Source organism: Schistocerca nitens, chromosome 2 (genome assembly GCF_023898315.1).
Source record: "Schistocerca nitens isolate TAMUIC-IGC-003100 chromosome 2, iqSchNite1.1, whole genome shotgun sequence".
NCBI classification, from domain to species: domain Eukaryota; kingdom Metazoa; phylum Arthropoda; class Insecta; order Orthoptera; family Acrididae; genus Schistocerca; species Schistocerca nitens.
Genome location: NC_064615.1, coordinates 284688980 through 284716217, shown reverse-complemented (window position 1 = coordinate 284716217; position 27238 = coordinate 284688980). Strand labels below are relative to the sequence as shown.

The 27238-nt window shown below is 48.9% G+C and overlaps 1 protein-coding gene across 1 annotated transcript in view; it reads left to right on the top strand.

Annotated features, from left to right (window-relative positions):
• The window catches only part of LOC126234371 (uncharacterized), a 74747-nt gene that overhangs the window by 35544 nt on the left and 11965 nt on the right, over nucleotides 1-27238 (top strand). Inside the window, exon 2 of the mRNA XM_049943059.1 lies at nucleotides 7653-7813. Coding sequence (XP_049799016.1) covers nucleotides 7653-7813 — 161 coding nt within the window. The remainder of the gene's footprint in view (nucleotides 1-7652; nucleotides 7814-27238) is intronic.

Here is a 27238-nt window from a genome sequence, read left to right as displayed (position 1 = left end):
AGCCGCCAGCAGTCTCTAAGCGTTCTCGGGCTCAATTTAATGCTCAGAAGTACTGATGGGGAGTCTTTTCTCTCCACAAAGCCTCAGTTCTTCGTCGAGCATTTAGAGGACAAGTTTGGGGAGGTGGAGGGCTTGTCCAAAATGCGCTCTGGGTCAGTCCTGATACAAACGGCATCCTCTGCCCAGTCACGCAGGTTACTTGCTTGTGACAAGTTGGGGGATGTTAACGATACCATCACCCCACATAAGAGTTTAAATATGGTCCAGGGTATTATTTTCCATCGGGACCTACTTTTGCAGTCCGATGACGAGCTGCGCGCCAATTTAGAGCGCCGAGGTGTACATTTCGTCCGGCGCGTTCATCGGGGTCCGAGGGACAATCAGGTAGCTACTGGTGCCTTCATCTTGGCCTTCGAAGGTGATACATTACCAGAGAAGGTCAAGGTGATGGTCTACCGGTGTGACGTCAAACCCTATATCCCTCCCCCGATGTGGTGCTTTAAGTGCTGGAAGTTCGGTCACATGTCCTCTCGCTGTACTTCTAGCCTCACATGTCGAGATTGTGGACGCCCATCTCATCCCGATACTCCATGTGCTTCGCCTCCCGTCTGTGTCAACTGTGGAGAGCCTCATTCCCCTTGCTCGCCAGACTGCAGTATCTTACAGAAAGAACGCAAAATCATGGAATATAAGACCCTGGACCGACTGACTTACACTGAGGCTAAGCGGAAATTTGAACGGCTACATCCCGTGCGCATGATGTCATCTTATGCCTCTACTGTCACTCCTGCTCCAGCTCCTCAGCTGCAAGACATACAGTCTGCTCTCTGTCAGAGGACCTCACCTGCCCCCTTGACGATGGGGGCCCCTTCTCTCGCTGTTGCTCTCACACCATCTACCTCGGGAGCAGCACCCACTAAACCACTGGGGACACCAGTCCCCACTTCTAAGCCGGAGAAGCATAAGTCTTCTTTGGCTTCTCTCGCTCGGAAGGGATCCCTTGGGTCACTCCCTTCCCAGGTTCCTACCAGCGGCACAGCAGACACCAACCAGTGGCTGAAGAAGCCACAGGTCGCTGGTAGACAGGCTTCGCGATCCTCTTCGGTCCCGGAGACTGACTCCAATAAGCCCTCTCAACAACGGCAACCAAAGGAACAGCGAGAGAAAACGACTTTGAAGACCCGTAAGACCAAGACACCTGCGGTGGCACCTACTCCACCGCTACCTAAAAGCTCTGTGTCTGTGGATGAGGTGGAGATCCTTGCGTCCGCTGAGGACCTCGATCTCGCCGGTCCCTTAGACGCAATGGATAGCACTTGCACGGGTGCTCCATCGGAGGCAGCAGGTGACCCAGCGGCGTAATCTGCCTTCCCAGTCCCGTCACGCCTTTCTCCGCCATGGACAATACCATCCTCCAGTGGAACTGCAGCGATTTCTTCCACCATCTAGCTGAGCTCCGCCAACTTACCAGCCTTCACCCTTTCTTCTGCATTGCTCTTCAGGAAACTTGGTTTCCAGCAATGCGAACCCCCGCCCTCCGTGGCTATCGGGGTTATTATAAGAACCGGGCAGCATATGAAAGTGTGTCTGGTGGCGTCTGCCTCTATGTCCTTCACACTCTGCACAGCGAGTCGGTCCCTCTCCAAACACCTTTAGAGGCTGTCGCTGTTCAGGTGTGGACGCCACAGGCTGTTACCATCTGCAGTCTTCACCTTCCACCGGATGGTGATGCCTCGCAGCATGTCCTGGCTGCGCTGATAGCCCAATTGCCGCCACCTTTCTTGCTATTGGGAGACTTCAACGCCCATAACCCTCTGTGGGGTGGGTCAGTGGCAACAGGTCGAGGCGCCACCGTTGAGCATTTATTGTCGCAGCTCGATCTCTCGATTTTAAATGATGGTGCCTTCACACACTTCAGTGTGGTGCATGGCACATACTCCGCCATTGACCTTTCAATCTCTAGCCCTAGCCTCTTACCGTCTGTCCAATGGAGTGTGCATGACGACCTGTGTGGTAGTGACCACTTTCTGATCTTTGTCACTACCACAGCGTCACTCTTCTGGGCGCCCTAGCAGATGGGCTATGAATAAGGCTGACTGGGGCTTGTTCTCTTCCACTGCCGCTATTGAGCCTTTCTCTAATGATGACATTGATGCGGTGGTTCAATCGGTCACCACCAGCATCGTTACTGCCGCCGAATCTGCCATTCCCGTTCCTCTGGATCCCCTCGGCGGCGGACTGTGACTTGGTGGTCGCCTGAGATCGCTGCAGCGATTAAAGATCGCCGGCGGGCGCCACAGCGTCACAAGCGACATCCCTACATTGAACACCTCATCACCTTCAAACGGCTGCGTGCGCGGGCCAGCCGCCTTATCCGCCAAAGCAAGCAGGAGTGCTGGGAGCGGTATGTGTCCACCATTGGCCTCCATGTCTCCATCGCAGGTCTGGACCAAGATCCGACGCCTCTATGGCTATCGGACCCCTGTCAGCGTCCTTGCGCTCTCACTGAGTGGAGCAGTTGATACAGACTCCGACGAAATTGCCAACAGCTTGGCAGAGCATTTTGCTCTTAGTTACACTTCTTCCAATTACCCACTGGCCTTCCGCTCCATTAAAGAGCGGATGGAACGTCGGAGCCTTTCGTTTCACACCCACCACCCAGAATCTTACAATGCTCCATTCAGTGAGTGGGAATTTCGCAGTGCCCTAGCCGCTTGCCCTGATACCGCTCCTGGGCCAGACGTCATCCACTGTCAGATGCTGAAACACCTTTCAGTGGACTGCCAGCGGCGCCTCCTCGATCTTTGCAACCGTCTTTGGGTCGAGGGGGAGTTTCCGTCGCAATGGCGGGAAAGCATTGTCATCCCCGTTTTGAAACCTGGAAAGAGCCCTCTGGAGGTGGACAGCTACCGTCCCATTAGCCTCACCAACGTTCTTTGCAAGTTGCTTGAACGGATGGTGAACCGGCGCTTGAATTGGGTATTGGAGTCTCGGGGCCTTCTGGCTCTGTCTCAGGGTGGGTTCCGTAAAGGCCGCTCCGCCACCGACAATCTGGTGAGCCTGGAGTCGGCCATCTGTACTGCCTTTGCCCGCCGTCAGCACCTGGTCGCTGTCTTTCCGACATGCGGGAGGCGTACGATACGACATGGCGTCATCACATCCTTTCTACGCTTCATGTATGGGGTATTCAGGGTCCTTTGCCGCTTTTTATCCGCAATTTTCTGTCGTATCGTACCTTCCGCGTGCAAGTCGTGGCCTCCCATAGTTCCTCCCGAGTCCAGGAGAACGGTGTGCCACAGGGATCTGTTTTAAGTGTCTGCCTGTTTTTAACAGCCATTAACGGGCTCGCTGCGGCGGTGGGGACGTCTCTCAGCGTCCCTGTATGCTGACGACTTCTGCCTTTACTACAGCTCTATTGGCATTGCAGCTGCTGAACGTCAGCTACAGGGCGCTATCTGTAAGGCGCAGTCTTGGGCTGTAGCGCATGGCTTTCAGTTTTCGGCTGCCAAGACCTGCGTTACGCATTTCTGCCGGCGACACACTGTCCACCCGGAGCCGCGGCTTTATCTTGATGGCGAACTCCTTGCAGTGGTGGAGTCACTTAGGTTTTTGGGAGTGGTCTTTGATGCCCGGTTGACTTGGCTGCCTCATATTCGGCAGCTTGAACAGATGTGTTGGCGGCATCTAAACGCTCTGTGATGCCTTAGCCACACCCGCTTTGGCGCCGACCGATCTACCCTGTTACGGTTCTACCAGGCGTTAATCCAGTCCTGTTTGGATTATGGGAGCCTGGCTTATGGCTCAGCATCCCCATCCATGTCGCAGGTGCTGGACCCAATCCTCCACAGCGGGATACACCTTGCCACTGGTGCTTTCTGTACCAGCCCTGTGGACAGCACACTAGTGGAGGCAGGTGTCCCTCCACTGTGGTTACGGCGCCAACGTTTGCTGGCCGCTTATGCTGCCCATGTTTTCAGCTTGCCCGAGCATCCTAACTATCGGCTACTATTCCCAGAGTCGCACGTCCATCTTCGAGAACGTCGACCCAGGGCTGGCAGTACGATCGCGGTGCGCGTCCGAGAGCCTCTCTCCGGGCTTGGGGCTTTACCTCTTCCGCCTCCTTTCAGGGCACCTCTGCGTACACCCCCATGGTGTGTGCCTCGCCCTCACCTTCAGCTAGAATTGGCACAGGGCCTGAAGGACTCAGTCCCTCCGGAGGCCTTCCGCCGCCGCTTTCTTTCCCTCCTTGCAATGTATCAGGGATCTGGCATTGCGTATACTGACGGCTCGATGGTTGCTGGTCGTGTCGGTTATGCGTTTACTCTCGGGGACCATTCCGAACAACGTTCATTGCCGGCTGGCTGCAGCGTTTACGCTGGTGAGCTGGTCGCCATCTTCCGTACGCTAGAGTGTATCCGCTCCTTCTCAGGTGAGTCCTTCGTGATCTGTAGCGATTCCCTGAGCGGTTTACGAGCTCTCGACCAGTCTTTCCCTCGTTCGCGTCTGGTGATGGCTATCCAAGAGTCCCTGCATACTCTTGCCCGTTGCGGCCGCTCTGTGGTCTTTGTGTGGACCCCCGGTCATGTCGGTATCCTGGGCAATGGATATGTTGACCGGCTGGCGAAAGAGGCCATCGGTAAACCATCTATGGACATTGGCCTCCCAGAGACTGATTTGCGAGCAGTCCTCCGCCGAAAAATTTTTGCGCTTTGGGAGGCTGAATGGCGCGATCGGATCACGCCCAATAAACTCCGTGTCATTACGGAGACGACGACTGTGTGGCGGTCATCCATGCGAGCCAACCGCAGGGACTCAGTCGTCCTTTTTTGGCTCCACATTGGCCACTCCCGGCTGACACAGTTACTTACTGCGTCGGGAGGACCCTCCTCTGTGTCGCTGTGGGGCGGCTTTGACAGTGGCCCACATTTTGTTGGCCTGCCCCCTTTTAGCTGTGGTCAGGCAGACATTTGCGCTGCCTGATACGCTCCCTGCCCTTTTAACTGATGACCCTGCTATGGCTGGCTTAGTTTTACGTTTTATTCGGGCAGGGGGTTTTCTAATTAAGTATGAGTGTTTGTTTTATTTTATTGTTTTGTGTTGATTCTGGCCTTAGGCCTACGGTTTTAAACTTAGTTTTAAATGTGTTCTTGGTGGTTGGCTTTTCCTTTTTTATTCTATGGTCGCCAACCACCGCCACATTTTAATTTGTTATGTCTGTTCTTTGAGTTTTTCTTGTCCTGTGTTGTCTGTTGTCTCTGTTTTTTACTCTGTGTGGTAGTTTTTAAGTTTTGGAACAAGGGACCAAAGACCGTTGCAGTCTGGTCCCTTTAATCCCACAAACCAACCTGAAACCTGTTTGTCAGACGCACCGGGGAGGCTTTCTGATCAGCCTCTGGGGACGTATTTCGCTGCCTGCCACGCCTTGGAACGACTTCACAATCAACCACAGGCGAGGGCTCAGCCCCACTGCGGGCAGCAACCGGGGCAACCACAGCGGCAGACCGATCTGGGGACGGACGGGACGAGGTTGATATCCCCATGATACCCAAGTCTGGCTCCCCACAGTGGTGCCCATTGGCAACAGCCTCAAGCTGCACGACCGAAGTCAGCGCCGCTTGCAGCTGTGAGTAAAGGGATGCCAACTCGGCACTCATCCGAACACAGCAATCACATGGCTAAGAAAAGGCAATATATACAGTGAGATGGAAGGATTCATGATTGCAATACAGGATCAAACAATAAACACCAGATATTACAGCAAGCATATTATTAAAGATCCCAATACCACAACAGATAAATGCAGACTTTGTAAACAACAAATAGAAACAGTAGATCACATCACAAGCGGAGGTACAAAACAAGCAAATACAGAATACACCAGAAGACATGACAATGCAGCAAAAATAATACATCAACAACTTGCCATACAACATAAACTAATAAAACACGTTCCCACATAAAAGTATGCACCACAAAATGTACTGGAGAATGATGAATACAAATTATACTGGAACAGAACCATTATAACAGATAAAACACCACCACATGACAAACCTGACATCATACTCACCAATAAAAAGAAGAAATTAACACAACTAATCAAAATATCCATACCCAATACAACAAATATACACAAGAAAACAGGAGAAAAAATTGAAAAATACATCCAACTGGCTGAGGAAGTCAAGGACATGTGGCATCAGGATAAAGTTGGCATTGTACCAATTATACTATCAACTACAGGTGTCATACCACACAATATCCACCAGTACATCAACGCAATACAGCTACATCCAAATGTACATATGTAAAACTACAGAAATCTGTAATTATTGATACATGTTCAACTACCCGAAAGTTCCTAAATGCAATGTAACATATACTGTACAGTTAAAAGGAAGTCACCCTTGATCAAGGTCCGCGTCACTTTCCATTTCTAACCAGACATAACGTCTGAGAAAGGAAGAAATAATATTCTGTTCCACTCCTTGTAGTCAGTCATGTGCAATTGGCACCCTATTTACGAGAAAGATAAGTTTCTCAAAGTTTTATAATTGTCTGTACCATGACGCTCTACCTCAATTGTTGTGTAAACATTTTTCGATGAGATTTGATAGATCCGATATCGGCCATGACACCAGACCGTTCTTGGAAGACAGAATGAAACAGAGTTACGACAATGATCACTTGAAATCTTTCCAAGTAGATAAGACGTTACACTTCTGGTAGATTGTACATTTTTATGGGTGTTATGCTTCATAAATATAACTTACATTAGGACGACGACTGCACAAGAGCACAGACTGACCGAGCGTCACCATACTGTTCAAACGGGCGTGAGTAGTACTGTTAAGTGTGTACCCTGCATCCTTCTTAGTTAATGTTCTTTATCCGCTTCTTTACGAAAACCTTTAAAGATGTGTCGTCTAAAACTTTGCCTTTTAACAGAATTCCATGACATTATGCTGTTCGATAAATATTCTGGAGCTGGTGTACTGTAATGATTGTTTCAGTAAGGGTTTAACTCCCTGCCTGGCTAGCCGCGCTGTTTCCCAGGCAGGAAGGTGTGCCAGTCCCTGACACGAATCCGCCTGGTGGATCAGCGTCGAGGTCCGGTGTGCATGCTAGCCTGGTGGCCGAACAACACAACCACCCTGGGTTCAGTGTGTGGCGGCCATGGGGTGGGTGGGCTGCTGTGGCCTGTTGTTGGGTGGTGAACCACTGAGGGCTATGGTGGGACAAAGCCTCTCCCTCGTTTCTAGATCCCCAATTTCATACATACATACATACATACATACATGGGTTTAACTGACCTTTTTCTGTAGAACTCTTGGCAAGCTATTCAGTGATCGTAATTTTTTACAAAATGTCAAATAATTTTTTAAAAGATAATTTCTGTGAATACTATTTTCTTCACATAATTTTGCAGAATTTTTTAAATTTTGTACAGACAATTCTAGAATTACTGAATATCAATCAGGAGCTCTGGAAAAGATAAATTTCTCGAATGCAGTGTGCCAACTTCACCAGATACTGGTTTGTGTTTGTCTCTATTTGCTCCATTGCAAACCAGGCTTAAGAGTAGCTGTAGTGTGTGGGAGTAGTGGTAGTGGAGTACACGTGATGAGACCGATGTGTGGTGATGTTGGCAGCATGCTGGATGCACAGAGCCTCCTGATGGCGAGCCGCGTCAACAGAGCCTGGTTGAGTCTGAGCCGCGAGGCACTGCTGCGGGCGCATGACTACAGAGACACCTGGTGGCTGGACGCCCCCAACTGGAAGCACATCTCCCAGCTGTCGGCGATCCTCGCTGGTAAAGTATCGCAGTCACACCCATAGAGTAGAAATAACTCTGGAGTGAGCATTCAGATATGCAGAAGAGATCCCATACTTTCTTCCAAGAAAACTGATTGCCCCAGGGCTCTGTGCTAAGTGTTGCACTGTTTGCCATTGCCATAAATCCAGTTTTGGATTCTCCTTTCCGGTGTCTTGGGATCCCTCTTTGTCAACGATTTTGCGATCTACTACAGCTCTAAACGGACCAGCTTTCTTGAACGACTTCAAGGATGTCTCGATCGCCTCCACTCACGGAGCATCGAAACCGGCTTCTGCTTTTCTCCCAGTAAGACCATCTGTGTAAATTTACAGCCTCGTATGGAGTTCTATCCTCCCTGGCTACATCTGTTCCCTGCTGACCGTCTGTTCATGGACGTCCCCAAATTCTTGGGACTTACATTAGACAGAAAACTGTTCTGGTCTTCCCACATTTCAAATCTTTCGGCTCGCTGTCTGAGGTCCCTCAACACCCTCCAAGTTCTGAGTGGTACCTCCTGGGGAGTGGACAGTGGTCCTCCTCCGCCTATATCGCGCGTTACTGCGCTCGAAATTGGGCTGCAGAAGCGTAGTTTAATCCTCTGCACGGCCATCTATTCTTCGGTGTCTAGATTCTGTCCACCACTGTGGATTGCATTTAGCGTCTAGAGCTATTTACATTACCCCCGTGGAGAGCCTTTACACTGATACTGCTGAACCTCTGCTGTCCAATCGGCACGCTTTCCTTCAGAGTCATTATGCTAGCCATCTGTCTTCCATGCCTGCTCATCTGACCTATGCCCCTTTTTTTCGACTCCTACTTGGATTTAGGGTATGCAGGTGGTCCTTCCTCTCTACTACCTCTGCGAGTCCACTTCAGTCAAATGCTACACTCACTTTCCTTCCAATTTCCTAAAACTTTATTGACAAATGGGGGTATGACGCCACCTTGGCTTCGCCCCTGGACCTACCTTCTCTGTGACCTTTGTCAGCTTCCCAAGGATAGTACCCCCCCCCCCCCCATCCCCATAGTTTATGAACAGGCATATGGGGGCCATATGGGGAGGGACGCCTTATGTGGCGCATGAGTGCCCTTAGAGACGATCTTTTGAATCTCTTGTCATAGCTTTGCATCTCCACCTGAGATTAAACTTTTTGGGCGAGGACGCTTTCTGGGGTATGGCATCTTCTTCTGTTGTCCCCTGTCCTCTATCGCCACATGACAATATTTGATTTCTCTGCACCCAGTTTCCACAACTGTAGCCAGTCTGTTGTGGTGGGGCCATCATGTACCCATTTGGTGGTAGCCCCCTGACAACACAGGGATCGCACTGCTGATGCCCGAGCTGTAAACTCCCCATGTATGCCAAGGAGTAGATGCTTGTCTTCCTGGGGCATCATGCCAGGTGGCGTTTGCTGGGGATGGGTGGCGTCCGAGGGGAGAGCCCCTGATTGGAGTGGGTGGCATCAAGGCGGATGACCCGTGATGAAGCAGTCAGTCATCTCCGCTGGGGACTGTATGGCACCAGCAGTCTATAAGAAGGGGAAGACAGAGTGCAATGCTGACAGACATGACCCTAAATCGTTTCCCACCATTGCTACACCATGGGAGGAACGTAGGGCTACAGAAAGGAGAGAGCTGTATTCGCCTCAGTATTTATTCTGTAGCAGAGTGGATGGGGACTCTTTTCTACTTAAGGAGCCTCAACTTTTTGTTGAACATATTGAGGATACGTTTGGGAAAGTGACACCACTGTCAAAGATGAGAAGTGGTGCAGTCTTGATTCAGACAGCATCCCCAGCCCAATCCTGGGCATTACTCGTTTTTGACTGGCTGGGTGATATTCCTGTTTCTGTCACTCCCCATAAAAGCCTCAACATGGTCCAGGGGATTATTTTCCATCGCAATCTCCTCTTGCAGTCTGACGACGAGCTCTGCGACACTCTTGAACAGTGGATGTTCATTTCATCCAGCGTGTTTACAAGGGACCCAAAGGCAACAGGGTTGCTACTGGTGCCTTCATCTTGGCCTTTGAGGATGATTCATTGCCTGAAAAGGTCAAGGCGACGTTTCACCACTGTGACGTTAAACCATACGTCCCTCCCCCTATGTGGTGCTTTAAGTGCTGGAAATTCGGGCTCATGCCTTTCTGCTGCAGTTCCAGTGCCACACGTAGAGACTGTGGATATCCACTGCATCCAGATACTCCATGTGCGCCTCCTCCCACTTGTATCAACTGTGGAGAGCAGCACTCCCCCTGCTTGTCAGACTGCACAATACTCCAAAAGGAGCAGAAAATCGTGGAGTAAAAGACCCTGGACTAGTTGACTGACCAAGAGGCTAAATGTAAATTTCAACTATTGCTCCCTGTTTGGTTGACATCCACATATGCTGCAGCTACATTACCATCGCCATCACAAGTACCATTCATACCATTCTCTGTGGCATGAACAGTGGGCCCTCTGGGCCTCCAGAATACATCTACCCCCTTTATGGTAGGGGAAAATCTCCTTCTGTTGTTCTCAAAGCACCTACTTTGGGAGCAAAGGTCCCCCAAATGCAGGGGACATCAGTCCCCTCCCCCATGCCGGAGAAGTAACAGCCTCCTCCGGTTTCTCGTGTGGAAGGGGTCCCTTGGGTACCTCTCTCCCAAGGTCTCCACTAAAGCCACAGCAGACACTCGCAAGTGGCTAAAATAGCCAAAAGCTGCTGGACAAAGAGCTTCAAGATCTTCCTTCATGCCTAAACAGCCCCTAAACAGAAGCGAGAGGGCAAGCAAGCAAACAAAGAAGTCTGCTAAGAAAAAGGACCCTTTGGTGGCCCCAACGCCACCACTTCCTACAATTCTGCACCTGCAGATGAGGTAGAGATCTCAGTGTCCCCTTAGGACCTGGATCTCACTGATGCCTCATCCACAATAGGAATGAATACAAATAATTGGTGGCAGCAGGTGACCCTGAGGCGTAACCTGCCTCCTTGCATGCTTCATGCCTTTCCAGATTCATGACAACGTCATCCTCCAGTGGAATTGCGGTGGTTTTGTCCACAACTTGGCTGAGTTATGGTAAAAGTTAAGCTTTAACCTGCTTTCTGCATTGCCCTCCAGGAAACCTGGTTCCCAGTAATGTGGACCTCCTGCCCTCCACGGCACTATAGTGACTATAATAGTGTTTCTGGTGGAGTTAGCGTTTATATCCTAAACGCAGTCTGTAGTAAACCTGTGCCCATTCAAACCCCTCTTTAAGCTGTAGCTGTCAGGATAAGGACGACACACGAAATAACTCTTTGCAATGTATATCTTTCTCCAGATGGTGCAGTACCCATAAACGTATTGGCTGCACTGATTGATCAACCCCCTAAACCTTTCCTACTTTCGGGAGATTTTAGTGTATATAACCCCTTGTGTGGTGGTGCCATGCTTACTGGCTGAGGTAGGGAGGCGAAAATTGGCTGTCACAACTCGACCTCTGCGATTTTGGTGTGGCTCATTGCACTTACTCGGCCATTGATTTATCCCTCTGCAGCCCAGGACTTATCCGATCTGTCCACTGAAGAGCCCACAATGACTTGTGTGCTAGTGACTACTTTCCCATCTTCCTGTCACTTCCCCAGCGCCATTCCCCTGGACGTCTACCAAGGTGGGCTTTAAACAAGGGAGACTGGGAAGCTTTCACCTATACTGTCACCGTTGAAACTCCCCCACATGGTACCATCGATGCAGTAGTTGAGCGGGTCACTAGAACGATCGTTTCTGCGGCGGGAAACACGATCCCTTGTTCTTTAGGGTGCCCCTGGCGAAAGTCGGTACCTAGGTGGACGCCGGAAAACGCTGAGGCCATTAGAGCGTCGGCGAGCCCTACAGCGACCTAAGTGGCTCACTTCCCTAGAGCGTCTAATAAATTTTAAATGGCTCCATGCCCGCGTTTGCCAGCTTATAAAATGACGGAAAAGAGAATGTTAGGAGAGGTATGTCTCGACCATTGGGTGACATACGCCACCTTCCAAAGTCTGGGCGAAGATTAGAGGTGTTTGTGTGTACCAGACCCAGACAGGTGTCACTGACATTAACATCAATGGCTTGTTATCTGCCGACGCAAAAGTGTTTGCCGGGCGCTTTGCCCAAGTTTCTGCATCAGAGAATTACCCCCCCCCCCCCCCCCAGCATTTCGCACCTTCAAACAGCGGATGGAAAGGAAAGCCCTCTGTTTCACTGAACGTCACAGTGAACCCTATAATGCTCCATTTACAGAGTGGGAGCTCCTCAGCACCCTTTCACATTGCCCTGACACAGCTCTTGGGTCAGATCGATCGACAGGCAGATGTTTCAACATCTCTCGTCTGACTAGAAGAGACATCTCCTCATCATCTTCAACCGGATCGGATGCGATGGCGTTTTTCCGTCGCAATGGCGAGAGAGTACCATCCTTCCAGTGCTCAAACACGGCAAACATCCATCAGCCTCACCACTGTTCTTCGTAAGCTGTAAGAATGTATGTTAAGTCAGCAGTTGGGTTGGGTCCTGGAGTCACGTTGCTTGCTGGCTCCATGTCAGAGCGGCATCCGCCAGGGTCGCTCTACCACTGATAATCTAGTTTACCTCGAGTCTGCCAACCAAACAGCCTTTTCCAGATGCCAACACCTGGTTGCCGTCTTTTTTGATTTACGAAAAGCTTACGACACGACCTGGTGAAATCATATTCTTGCCACTTTATATGAGTGGGGTCTCCAGGGTCTGCTCCCGATTTTTATCCAAAAATTTCCTATCGCTCCATACTTTCCATGCCCAAGTTGGTGCCTCCCATAGTTCCCCACCATATCCAGGAGAATGGGGTCCCATACCTCTATTTTTAGTGGCCATTAACGGTCTAGCAACAGATGTTGGGCCGTCAGTCTCACATTCTCTGTGTGCCAACGACTTCTGCATTTTGTACTGCTCCTCCAGTAGTGGTGTTGCAGCCATCCACAAGGCTCTAGCCCATGGCTTCCTGTTTTCAGCTGCGAAGTCATGTGTCATGCATTTGTGTTGGCGTCATACGGTTCATCTGGAACCAGAACTTTACCTTAATGACTATCCACTCACTGTTGTGCAGACATACCGATTCTTAGGACTGATTTTAGCCGCCTGATTGACTTGGCTACCTCACCTTCGTCAGCTTAAGCGGAAGTGCCAGCAGCACCTCAATGCCCTCTGCTGCCTGAGCAACATCAACTGGGGTGCAGATCGATCTACGCTGCTGCAGCCCTGTGGAGCCCTTGTTCAATCCCACTTTGACTATGGGAGTCTGGTTTATGGTTCGGCGGCGCCCTTAGCGTTGTTTACTCGACCAATGTACCACTGTGGCGATAGTGGCAATGGAAGCTTTTAGGACGAGTCCGGTGACCAGTGTCCTGGTGGAGGCTGGAGCCCCTCCATTGAAGGTCTGGCGTGTGCAACTGCTCGCCAGTTATTTTGCACACATTCGTAGTTCTCCTGAGCATTCAAATTATGATCTCCTTTTCCCACCCATGGTGGTTCATCTTCCGCATCAGAGGCCAACGTCAGGCCTTAAGATTGTGGTTCGCATCTGTTCTCCCGTCTGGAGTCGTTGTCTTTACCACCTATACTCGAGGTCCATTCATGTACACCTCCACGGTGTACACCTAGGCTGAAAAGCTTCACCTGGACCTCTCACATGGTCCTAAGGACTCAGTTAACCCTGTGGCTCTTCGCTACCACTTCCTCTCGATTATTCACATGTACTGGAGCCATGAAGTGGTTTACACTGACGGCACGATGGCTGCTGGTCACGTAGGCTTTGCATATGTTCATGGAAGACATATTAAACAGCACTCCATGCCAGATGGCTGCAGCGCTGGTGGTCATTTCTCGTGCTCTTAAGTGCATCCGCTCGTGTCCTGGCAGGTCGTTTATTCTCGTACTGACACCTTGAGCAACCTACAAATTGTCAACTAGTGCTGCCCCTCCATCCTTTGGTAGCGACCATCCAGGAGTCCATCTATGCCCTGGAATGGTCCAGTCATTCCGTGGTGTTTGTGTGGACCCCAGGCCATGTCTGAATCCCAGGAAATGAACTTGCCAACAGGCTGGTCAATCAGGCTACACGAAAACTGCGTCTGGAGATCGGCATGCCCGTAACTGACCTGCGATCATTATTATGCCACAAGGGTTTCAGGTTTGGGAGGCGGGATGGCATGATCTCAGTACGCACAACAAAGTGTGTGCCATTAAGGAGACTACGAAAGTGTGGAAGACCTCCATGTGGGCCTCTTGTAGGGACTCTGGTTCTCTGCCGGCTCTGCATTGGCCATATGTGATTAACACATGGCTACCTCTGTCGCATCACTGTGGCTCACATATGATTGTCGTCCACATCTTACTGGACTGCTCACTTTGAGCCGCTCTGCAGCGGACTTACAAACTCCCCAGCACCCTACCTTCGGTGCCTCAAAATCAGATTTAGTTTTAAGTTTTATTTGTGAGGGCATTTTTATTGTACCATTTAAGGGTGGGCATTTAGCCTTCGCTCAGAGGCCACCACCCTCCCTCCATTTTAACTCTGTCGCACTTTCTTTGCATTTGCTTGTCTTAGTGGTCTTTTCACTATGTTTCCACCACGCCTTGTTTTTGGGGGGTGTACATTTTAATGTTGCTGAGTGGCTAGATGATGATCTTTTATTATCGTGATCATCCAGCTCAGACCATCTGCTCTATGATTTTCATACCTTCTACTTTCCCTTGTGGTGTATGTTTTCCCGTTTTTTGTTCATTCCATTCGTTTTCTTTTTGGGCGTGGTTCCCCATTCATTTTCCCCCCTTTTACTTTCTCAAAGGCAGCCTTGCTTGCATGAGGAAAAAGGGACTGATGACCATGTAGTATGGTACCTTTATACCCCAAACCAACCAACCCACTGCTCTGTCATGGACGGTGAGACACCTTTTACTTCAGTGCCCCTATTTTAATCCACTGCGCGCCCGTTTACAACTGTCGCCTGGTATGTCTTCCCTTTTAGCAGATGACGCGCACTCATCCGATCGCGTCCTTGAGTTTATAAGTGTTAGTGAGATGACATCGTTCATTTGAAGCTCTTTTTTTGGGGGGGGGGGGGGGAAACAACCCCCCTTCAATAGCACTTTTCTAAGATTTCCTTCTGTTTTTAGTTTCCCTCCTCCTTGAGTTTAGCTCCCGTTGCTGCTATTTAAATTCCTATTTTTACCCTTCACTAAGCCACGGAATGGGCGCTAATGACCACAGCTGTTTTGTGAAGCTTCGTTTGACGCTGGCCTTGCAAATTGTACACGGTTGGTGGAGCTATGACAACATTTTCTCCTTGCCACCGAGTGGTCAAAACAGGATCCTGTTGCATTAACTCAGCTCATCCTGTCTCTGAACAGGACGCAGGAGGTCTTAGAAATAGCATTCAGTTCCAACTTAAACTGGTACGGTCACATGGACAAACAGGTGGGACGGGGCAGAGGCTGATGAACAGTTAAAAGATGCAGATAGCTGTCTAAAACCACACTGGAGCTTTTCTGTATGACGTCCTTAGCAGGCAGGTTCGAAACAGGTGAATCATGTCGAGGGTTGAGTGATACGAATATGATGCACCACTGTTTGTAACCATTATACATCTCCATACGATCCAACGCAAGTATGTGTTTAAATGGAGAGACTTGATTCCTAATTACAGACAGCATTTCTAGCAGAAAGCATAACACTATGGTCGGAAGAGACAGTGTGTTGGTCATAGGATTTTGTACACTACTTACGACCTCAATCTAGCGTTGCATTTGTAAGTGGTTCTCACATAACACACCATCTACTGTATGTGATCATTCTCAGTCAACCGTCATCCTCGTTTATAAGCCTGTGGTTCTATGACAGAAACCCTGTTACACTGTCTGCATGGTATTGAGATAGAATGCGTTACAAACAGCGTTTGTTAGCTAGAAAATATCTAGTTGCAGCAAGGAGGAGTTGCATATATTTGCTTAATATCACACTCCTTAGCCGAATCATTCCAAATTCGATGATAAGGATGTTTTTATTAAGAGCTCACACTGGCAGTGACGTGCACCAGCACTTTCGGTCTGTTAAAACATACCGCGCAATCCCAGACTACGTGTATTCAATGTCGCGGTATTTCTGTGGAAGACCACTTTATTCGGAAATAATATATCTAGATTTATAAAGCATGAATAGTATCTAACATGGATATCAGCGACGACTCTTGTGTATGCCCATAGAACCAACACCGCTTTTATGTTGGGTGACAGTAACAGTCGTTGTGATAATGTTTTTAATATGCGGTGCTTATGCGAAATGTATGTTGCCAGTGGTCAGCTTCAAATGTCTGTTCTCAATAGTGTTTCTCGAAAAGAATGTCGTCTTCCGTCTAGGGATTTCCATTTCAGCAATCTGGTGAGTGTACTCAGACCGCCAGGAAAAAAAAGTGCCATGCAGAGTGACTCTCTTGATCAATTTAATTAGCTTGTCAATGTGATAGCAATGATGTACCACCTGGCGGATGCAAGCGATGGCTAGGGTACCACGGGTATCATCAGGGAGTGGGGGTGGTAATCAGGTGTTTCTTCGTTGTGGCAATATCTTTCAACGAAATTTCTGTCTTCCACCTAGACAGGGAGAGACGACCATTGTAATAAAATCAGATGTAGTACCGGATTTACAAAGTGATAAGTAATATAAACCTGATACTTACAACTTTTTTGTGCTGTTACCTTAAGAGACATTGTATGTGGGCGAGGCATATGGTTACTCTGAGTTCGAAAGTGAGGCGGCATCTTGTGTCAAATAGGTAGATCCTAGCACGCTCCGAAATGAGCCAAAAATGAGTTCAATATTCTAGTCTACATCTACATTTATACTCCGTAAGCCACCCAATGGTGTGTGGCGAAGGGCACTTTACGTGCCACTGTCATTACCTCCCTTTACTGTTCCAGTCGCATATGCCTCGCGGGAAGAACGACTGCCGGAAAGCCTCCGTGCGCGCTCGAATCTATAATTTTACATTCGTGATCTCCTCGGGAGGTATAAGTAGGGGGAAGCAATATATTCGATACCTCATCCAGAAACGCACCCTCTCGAAACCTGGACAGCAAGCTACACCGCGATGCAGAGCGCCTCTCCTGCAGAGTCTGCCACTTGAGTTTGCTAAACATCTCCGTAACCCTATAACGCTTACCAAATAACCCTGTGACGAAACGCGCCGCTCTTCTTTGGATCTTCTCTCTCTCCTTTGTCAGCCCGACCTGGTACGAGTCCCACACTGTGGTGCAATACTCAAGTATAGGTCGAACGAGTGTTTTGTAAGCCACATCCTTTGTCGATGGACTAAATTTTCTAGGGACTCTCCCAATGAATCTCAACCTGGCACCCACCTTACCAACAATTAATTTTATATGATCATTCCACTTCAAATCGTTCCGTACGCATAGTCCCAGATATTTTACAGAAGTAACTGCTACCAATGTTTGTTCCGCTGTCATATAATCATACAATAAAGGATCCTTCTTTCTATGTATTCGCAATACATTACATTTGTCTATGTTAAGGATCAGTTGCCACTCCCTGCACCAAGTGCCTATCCGCTGATCTTCCTGCATTTCGCTGCAATTTGTTTAGTGGAAATGTTGGGGTGGAGGGTGTTTGTATTCTCAAACGTCAGTGCATACAAGACCTGATATATTTAGCACTACGACTGGGAACACTGTAACAAATCTGACAATCGCCACTGCCACGAGCGGCACTCTTCAAAAACGTGCTCTAAACTGGGCTCTAGTAGCCCATACCTCGTGTCAAATTCCAGTAACACTGCCTCTAACCAGTAAGATAACTGTCCTAAATTAGATGATCATCCACAGATAGATATAATGGCCATTATTAGCCTAGTTGTCGATCTCACAATAGTAACAAAAATCGGGATCACTACCAATCAAGCGACTGGAATCGGAGCATAACAATAGAGGGCAAAACTCACAACATAAAACCAGACCAGAAAACTAAATACGACCAGATTTAGCCTTCCCAGCCCAGACAGAGAATGATAGTGGCATGACTAACGCAATAGCAAATTTATGACATGGTTCAAATATGTGGAATGAATTGTGCATTGAAGAAAATTGTGCAAAGAACCCTGAGCCTGAAGTACAGTCTACAGTACATGCAATGGTTAGCAAATATTCTGTAGTTCCAATCCTGGACACAGGCATTAAAGCTGTCAGCTGGCTTCTTTCACAAAATTTGACCATACAAAGAAACCAACATTACCAGTGAATGGATGTTGGATCTTGGGTGCAGATAGTGCTGATCCAAACCAGTGAAGGGCACGTCGTGTTACAAATTAAAATATAGGTAATGAAATTAGAGCACTCGTTCGTGATAGTCGACGGTTTAACAACCAGTTGTATGGTAGGAATGGATTTTTGAGGCCAGAGGTGTGCTGGAATCGACCTTCGTGCTGGCCACCTACATTTAAGAATACGTTGTGATGACATTAAGAATTCTGTCATGTGGACCATGGGTGCTTTCGCCAAACAGTAAAATTGTAACACATTGGCAAACTCACTGATAATACACATTTGTAATGGAACCACTTGATGTGTGCCAGGCCATTGCTAATGAATCTGATTATTGCAGTGACATTCAGAGAAGTCAGTTCACACGTGTTTTGCAAGAATTTGAAGTAATATTTGTAGAAGGACCTGGAGGCATTCATGGGTATGAATGTAAACTGGATGTCCATCCTCACAACGGTCATACTTCCTACAGCATCCCCCTGGCCAAGTGGTCAGCCATTGCTAAGGAGACCAGGAAAATACTATCTTGGAAAATTTTGGAACCCTCACGGAGGCCATATTCTAGCCCGTTATTAATAGTTCGTAAATCTGACTGAGGAGTCAGACTTGTTGTAGACGCCAGAGCAATGAATAAAATTCTTGTTCCTGTATGGACCTGGTCGGAAAACATCAAAGAAAAATGAGTTTCTGCAATATGAAACTCTTAACCGGCACTGACCTACTACGTCCATATTTGCAGATTTGGAAAAAAAAGTAATGCAGGTACACTTTAACACTTGTCAGTCAATCACCAACTAAATAAAGTTGCCGACACTTAGTCTAAATGTTCACTGGTGGTTTTTATAGCCGCTTTGGACACTGTTTTTGGTTGCTTGATCAAATCAGTTTTCATAGAAGATTGCTTATTGCAACCTCTGTGGGGTGAGAATACCTTGCATTATTTCATGTTCTACTTCGATTCAAGGACTCTGGCTACCTTCAGAAGTCACAGCATCAACTCTCTGGGTCGTATTTCACCAGGGGATACACAGCATGACCAAAGTAAATTGTGCTGTTAAGAACTTTCCTGTTCTCAAGACTCAAAAACAGTTATTTCGCAGCCTGATAGCCTTTTACCAGTGGTTTCTGCGGAATCAACTGCCCAACAGTGGAGATTTGCGAGGTTTTCAAGCTTTATGTAATACAAACATTCTTTGTCTTCCTGATATTACTGAAGACTTCAGTCTTGCGACAAATACATACAGTCTCGGCCTTGGCACATGTTCGTTTTGATTCGTAACATTGAAGGTAAACCAGTGGTACATAATATAGGTTTTGCCAGCTGTGAGAGGTCACATTGCAGCACTGAGCTAGAAGTGCTTGCCATTGTGTGGGCCTTTAGGTGGTTCCGGCGTTACCTATATGGGCATTATACAAATCTGTTAAACTGTTAACTGCTCCACATGTTTAGCACGTTGGTTGTGTTACAGGAATAAGACTTAGAAATTCACGTTCCATGCAAATTCACTGTTGTAGCTAATGCAATTTTACATCTGTCTGAGAACTTTCATAAAGTGCCCTTGCGTACTGATCGTGAAGTTTGCGTCAAAATACACCTTATGAAAGATGACCTTAACCGGCAATATTTCCTGAACTTGGGGAAGGACAACGCAGCTATGAAAGGCACTAACAAATATTGGCAGGAAATAAAAGATAAATACCTATGTAGACCTACGGAGTCCCTGACAGTGAATCGTCAAATAAGACACCCCCCCAGGGGGCTCGCCACTCTTTGGTGTGTTCATGCTTGGCTACCATGATGCCCCAGCATTTGCAGCGTTTTTTCCCTTCTGTGCTGCATGTCTATCCTCTTCCTTGGGAACATGTCCATGATGTAATTGGGAATGTTCTGGGTTGTCCATGACTGACAAAGGACAATCTCACCTTCGTTTTTCGCTCCCTTTTCCTTTCGTCGTCTCCCTTCTCCTCTAGTTTCTCCGCTTCAGTGTTGGAGGTTCATCTTTTTCTTCTTTCTCCCTGTGCGCTCTTGAAGGCCAGCCCACGCGTTTGCCACATAAGATGTGAATGGGTAATGCATGAGTCTCAGCCCTGGGTCGACAGGTAGGGTTCGCACGTACTCCCTGGTACAGGTCAGGCCCAGGAAGGGTTGATTGGCCGAGCTGCAACCTTCCCAAATTCCCGACTGGTCCCTCTGTCACGTGTTCAGGAGGTGTGATCTGAGGTGTGAACAATCACCTAAGGCGGGTGCGACCCCTTGTGAAGGAGCCCCCAGTTTGAAGGAGCTCGCCATTGGAAACGCTGGCTATCGTGGGGGATTTTCTCGCAACGAGTCAATCACCTTCCCGGTCAACGTCTACGATACGTAAACGTAATGAGGCTAGTGATTCGAAGACCCTTCCCATTGCACCATGGTTCATCGTGGTCTCTCGTACTGAAGACACAGTCCATTGCTGCAGTAAATCTGTTTATTATTCAGAAAGGCGTTGACGCAATTGCTGGCCCTGCGAAGTCCTGCTCGCGTTTTTGGGAGGGCACTTTGCTTTTGGAGACTGATTCTGATTCTCAAGCACAAAAACTGCTTGCTGCGTCGCTTCTCCATGACTACCCTGTTCGTGTCGAGGACCAGAGAACTTTGACTTCTTCCCTTTGTGTGATTTACACCAGCCTGTTCGACGGTCTAACGGAGGCCAAAATCCAACCTTACCTCTCTGATCAGGGTGTCATTGCCGTACATCGTGTAATGGAAAAGGTAGATTCCTCCTTAGTGCCCACCCACACTCTTTTCCTCACCTTTGTTCGAGTGGTGCTGCCGTCCAAGATCAAAGCAGGCTATGAAATTGATACTCCGGCTGTAGATTCCGAACCCAATGCACTGCTACTGGTGTCATAATTTCAATCATACTAGAACATCTTGTCGACACCCAGTCAAATGTGTAACCTGTGGTAGGGATTTCCACGAGGGCGATTGTCCACCACCTTCTCCCTGCTGTATCAACTGCAATGGCGGCCATGCCTCCTCCTCCCGGGATTGTTCCTTGCATCTTCGTTAGCGGACTGTCTAAAAGATTCGGACAAAGAGGAAAAAGTGCCCCACCCGGTAGCTCACAAGTTACTGGCTAGTCGCAAACCCTGTGTTCTCCCATCTGGCACCTATAGTTCTGTTTTTGTTATCCCTCGCTCCATGAAGGACATGACCACGCAGACATGCGACATCAAATTCAGTCTGAGGTTATGAAATCGTCCAATGGCAAGGTAGCATCGCCATCCCTCTGTCCCACTGTGCAACAAACTGTGAAACTCTCGGCTCACGGGGTGAAGCCACCAGCTACACAACCAGTAGGCAGGAAAGGACAAGAGTAGTACACCTGAGAAGACTTCCTCTGTTCCTACAGCCAAACAACTCTAGAGTCTTCCTCTAACTGGAAAGGCTCGAAGAAGTCTACCAAAGGCAAACGGTATTATCCTTCGCAAAGTCGTAGATCCTGTTCGACAGCGTCGCCACATGGCGCTCTAGCCTGGCCAGACTCTGTCTCGCTGGTGCACACCACCAACCGTTTTTCAGCATTGGACTCCACAGACAGACCACACAAGCAAGCTGATGGTTATGTGGACCACATGGAACAGGATCCTCTTGCTTCTGTGCCCTTTAGTAGTGACGCTACACTGGCTGTCACTCGGCGCTTGCTGAGGTGACACTCCATGTCTTTCTCCTCATGACTGTCCTCCAATGGAATGTTGGCGGCCTTCGGTCCCACAAAGAGGTATAATGGCTGCTTTTAGCATCGCATATTCCCTTTGTACTCTGCCTTCAGGAACGAAATTGCGCCCTCAAGACCGCTTTGAGCTTTCACATTACTTACCGATTGGTTTTGACCTTCCCCCTGAGGTCGGCATTCCATATCATGGTGGCGTCATGCTGCTCATATGGGATGATGTTCATAGCCAACACATCTCCCTGTCTGCCCATCTTCAAGCTGTTGCAGTTCCCTTTTTCCATCCCCACCTGATGTTTTCCCTATGTACCGTTTATGTACCTCCGTCCTTCGATGTCACCAAGGCAGACTTCTTCAGCTTATTGGGCAACTACCTCCCCCATTTTTGCTACGTGCTGACTTTAATGTGAATCATCCCCTTTGGGTTTCCTCCAGGACCTGTAAGAGAGGTGCCCTCTTGGCTGACCTTCTTAACCAACTTAACCTCGTCTTCCTTAACACTGCCACATCCACTTTTCTTTCTGACTCCTCGCACATCTGTTCCCGTTTGGACCTATTCTTCCGCACTGCCCAGTTTGCCCATCGTCTTGAGTGGTCTGTTCTTTCATTTCCCATGTGCTATCCGTTTGCTGACTCGCCCCCCCCCCCCCCCCCACACACACACACACAATCTGTGGGCACACCCAAATGGCAGCTTACTAAGGCTGACTGGCAGCTTTACTCCTTCCTGGCGACCTTCGAAGAACAAAATTTCCCCAGTTTTGGTGACCAGGTGGAATGTCTCACAAACGTTATCCTCACTTCTGCTGAGCGTTCCATTCCTCACACTTACTCTTTACTACATCGTGTCCCAGTCCCTTGGTGGACTGAGGCAAGCCGTGACTCAATTCGTGCACAGACACGTGCTCTCCACGTTTTTAACAGTCATCCTATGATGGCTAATTGCATTTTCTACACTCCTGGAAATTGAAATAAGAACACCGTGAATTCATTGTCCCAGGAAGGGGAAACTTTATTGACACATTCCTGGGGTCAGATACATCACATGATCACACTGACAGAACCACAGGCACATAGACACAGGCAACAGAGCATGCACAATGTCGGCACTAGTACAGTGTATATCCACCTTTCGCAGCAATGCAGGCTGCTGTTCTCCCATGGAGACGATCGTAGAGATGCTGGATGTAGTCCTGTGGAACGGCTTGCCATGCCATTTCCACCTGGCGCCTCAGTTGGACCAGCGTTCGTGCTGGACGTGCAGACCGCGTGAGACGACGCTTCATCCAGTCCCAAACATGCTCAATGGGGGACAGATCCGGAGATCTTGCTGGCCAGGGTAGTTGACTTACACCTTCTAGAGCACGTTGGGTGGCACGGGATACATGCGGACGTGCATTGTCCTGTTGGAACAGCAAGTTCCCTTGCCGGTCTAGGAATGGTAGAACGATGGGTTCGATGACGGTTTGGATGTACCGTGCACTATTCAGTGTCCCCTCGACGATCACCAGTGGTGTACGGCCAGTGTAGGAGATCGCTCCCCACACCATGATGCCGGGTGTTGGCCCTGTGTGCCTCGGTCGTATGCAGTCCTGATTGTGGCGCTCACCTGCACGGCGCCAAACACGCATACGACCATCATTGGCACCAAGGCAGAAGCGACTCTCATCGCTGAAGACGACACGTCTCCATTCGTCCCTCCATTCACGCCTGTCGCGACACCACTGGAGGCGGGCTGCAAGATGTTGGGGCGTGAGCGGAAGACGGCCTAACGGTGTGCGGGACCGTAGCCCAGCTTCATGGAGACGGTTGCGAATGGTCCTCGCCGATACCCCAGGAGCAACAGTGTCCCTAATTTGCTGGGAAGTGGCGGTGCGGTCCCCTACGGCACTGCGTAGGATCCCACGGTCTTGGCGTGCATCCGTGCGTCGCTGCGGTCCGGTCCCAGGTCGACGGGCACGCGCACCTTCCGCCGACCACTGGCGACAACATCGATGTACTGTGGAGACCTCACGCCCCACGTGTTGAGCAATTCGGCGGTACGTCCACCCGGCCTCCCGCATGCCCACTATACGCTCTCGCTCAAAGTCCGTCAACTGCACATACGGTTCACGTCCACGCTGTCGCGGCATGCTACCAGTGTTAAAGACTGCGATGGAGCTCCGTATGCCACGGCAAACTGGCTGACACTGACGGCGGCGGTGCACAAATGCTGCGCAGCTAGCGCCATTCGACGGCCAACACCGCGGTTCCTGGTGTGTCCGCTGTGCCGTGCGTGTGATCATTGCTTGTACAGCCCTCTCGCAGTGTCCGGAGCAAGTATGGTGGGTCTGACACACCGGTGTCAATGTGTTCTTTTTTCCATTTCCAGGAGTGTATAAACAGTTGGGTGCAAAGTGTCGTCGCGTTCTTCAGGGTAGCAAAAGCGCTAGCTGGATTTTATTCACTAGTTCTATTAACAGTTCCACCCCTTCCTCTGTTATGTGGGCCATCCCCCAACGACTCTCTGGGACCTATATCCATTGCCCCATTTCCGGACTCAATAGCAGACGATGTTGTTATGGACCCTATTGCTATCTCCAACACCTTGGGCCACCTTCGAGCCCCTCCACTATCACCCAGCCTTCCTCCATCGGAAACGAGCTGAGGAGGCTCGGATGATATTCTTCTCTTCTCCGACTCGTGAGTGCTACAATGTCACCTTTACTATGAGGGCGTTAGATTATCCTCTCAGTTCATCCCAATCCTCTGCCCAAGGACCGCACGCCATCCACATTCAGATGTTGCAGCACATTTCTCTTGAGGCCAAGCACTTTCTGCTTAACACACACAACCGCATCAGTGCAGAGGGCAAATTTCTCGGGTGCTGGCGTGAAGCCACCGTCATACCCATACCTAAGCCCAGTAGGACAGAAGCCTGACTGCCTTCTGGCTACCGCCCATCCCTATTACCAGCTGCGTTTGCAAGGTGATCGAACGTATGATTCATGCCCGGCAGGTGTGGTGGCTCCAGTCTCGCAATTTACTAACGAATGCACAGTGTGGATTTATAGCGCGGCGTTCTGCAGTTGACCATCTCGTTACTTTTTCCACCCATGTTATGAATGGTTTTCTGCGGAAATCTGACTGTGGTCATGTTTCTCGATTTGAAGAAGGCCTAAGACACCTGCTGGAAAACTCGTACCCTCTGTACTCTTCAGGCACGAGGCTTCCGTGGCTGCCTGCCCTGTTTCCTTCAGGCATTTTTACAAGATCGTGTTTTCAAGGTTCGTGTGGGTTCCGCAATGACACCAGGAAACGGTGTGCCTCAGGGTTCTGTCCAGAGCGTCGTTCTCTTTGTTATCGCCACTGACCCTATAATGGGCTGTCTCCTGATGGGAATCTCCTGATCCTTCTTTGTTGACGATTTTGCCATCTATTGCATTTCTCCATGGAACTGTGTCACTGAGCGGTGTCTTCAGTGACGTCTTGATCGTTTTTACTCTTGGAGCATCGACAATGCCTTTCACTGAAAAAACCGTCTGTGTGAATTACTGGCGACGCAAGTGGTTTCTCCCACCACCTTTACATCTTAGGCCTGTTGGCCTTCTGTTAAATGAAACTACGAAATTCTTGGGGCTCATGCTCGATCGAAAACTTTTCGTTCTCCCATGTATCTTACCTGGCAGCCCACTGTACGTGGTTGCTCAATGTCGTACATGTCCTCAAAGGTACTTCCTGGGATGCTGATCGAACAACCTTCCTCCGTTTGTACCAGTCCCTTGACCATTCGAAACTCGACTATGGGTGGTTTGCTTATGCTCCTGCGCACCCATCCCTCTTACGCTCTCTCAACACTATCCACCCTTTTTACACCAGCCTGGTTGAGAGTCTATGCTGAAGCTGCTGAACTACCCCCGTCCTACTGCCTTGACTTTCTCCTCAGCAGGTATGCATGCCGTTTGTCTGCCATGTGTGGCCACCAATCCTATGCCTCCTTCTTTGGTGATTCCTTTGTCAGTATGGGGATCGTCCTTCTTCTGTTACCTACTGGAGTCCACTTTCAGCAATTGATACGGTGGCTTAACTCCACACTTTCGCGCTGGATGTGAACCCTTCACCACCATGGCCTCCATTCGCTTCCCAAGGACACCACTCCCGCCTCGTTCTATCGCCTTCAGTTTTATGACCTTCGTATGGAACTTCACAATAGTACTTTTGTATACACTGATGGCTCTCGGACTGACCGTGGGGTCGGGTGTGCCTTCGTCAGTGGCACCTTGTCTTTCGATATCGGCATCTGGCACGCTCTTTTAAGTATTTACAACAGAGTTCTTCACCATGTATCAGGCCACTGAGTATATTCGGCGACACAGTCTTTTCCATTGTGTCCTCTGCTCTGACTCACTCAGTGCCCATCACTGCCTTTTTAGCCATCGTCATTTAAGTGGCGCTACCCCACCACTTTATAAACATCGCACACAAGTTTTAACTGTCCGCCACTTCCTGATGGAATGTCCATTTTTTTAACCTTTTACGTTGCCGGGTGGGTTTTCCGTCTGAGTTATCGGCTGTTTTAGCAAATGACGCGCCGTTTGTCGACGGCGTTTTACCTTTTATACGCCAAAGCAATAAGGCGAAGGCCATTTAATTTTTAGTGTTGGTCCTCCGTTTCTGATGGTGTCTTTTTTAGCCCGTTTTCCACGTGCCTGTTTTTAGCTGTCTATTATGTCAATTGTAACTGACTCATAGTCGTTTTTAACTCCTCTGTCTTCGTATTATATAGTTTTGACTTGGGTGCGTATGGCCCCATTTGATTTTGCGCCCTAAAGCAAAACAAAGCATCAAATACAAAAGGCTGTATCCATATTTGCATTTCGTTATGCAATTTTAAGTGTGCGCATGTACATATGCACATAGTGTTCAGCTGCAATAATACGGGTTCCCGGGTTCGATTCCCGGCGGGGTCAGGGATTTTCTCTGCCTCGTGATGACTGGGTGTTGCGTGATGTCCTTAGGTTAGTTAGGTTTAAGTAGTTCTACGTTCTAGGGGACTGATGACCATAGCTGTTAAGTCCCATAGTGCTCAGACATTTGAACCATTTAGCTACAATAATATCGCTTAATGTCTTTACTTGTTAGTCTGTTAAGCTAGTATTGCCTTTCCTTCAGATACACTGTTAACATATTTTAATAAAACAATATTTTAGTGACTAATGAACAGAGTACTGTTTCATAGTGCATGTTTGTCATGTGTTGGAACTGTCATAAACAGTCAACACTTTAGAGACTTTTAGATAGTGAGGTATGTAATGTAAACTAAGTAGACAGTAATCCGTCATTCAGATACCTATATTAATGCACGAAGAGACCATGTATCTTGAACGAAGACACAGTAGACAGATTCTGCGCTGAGAA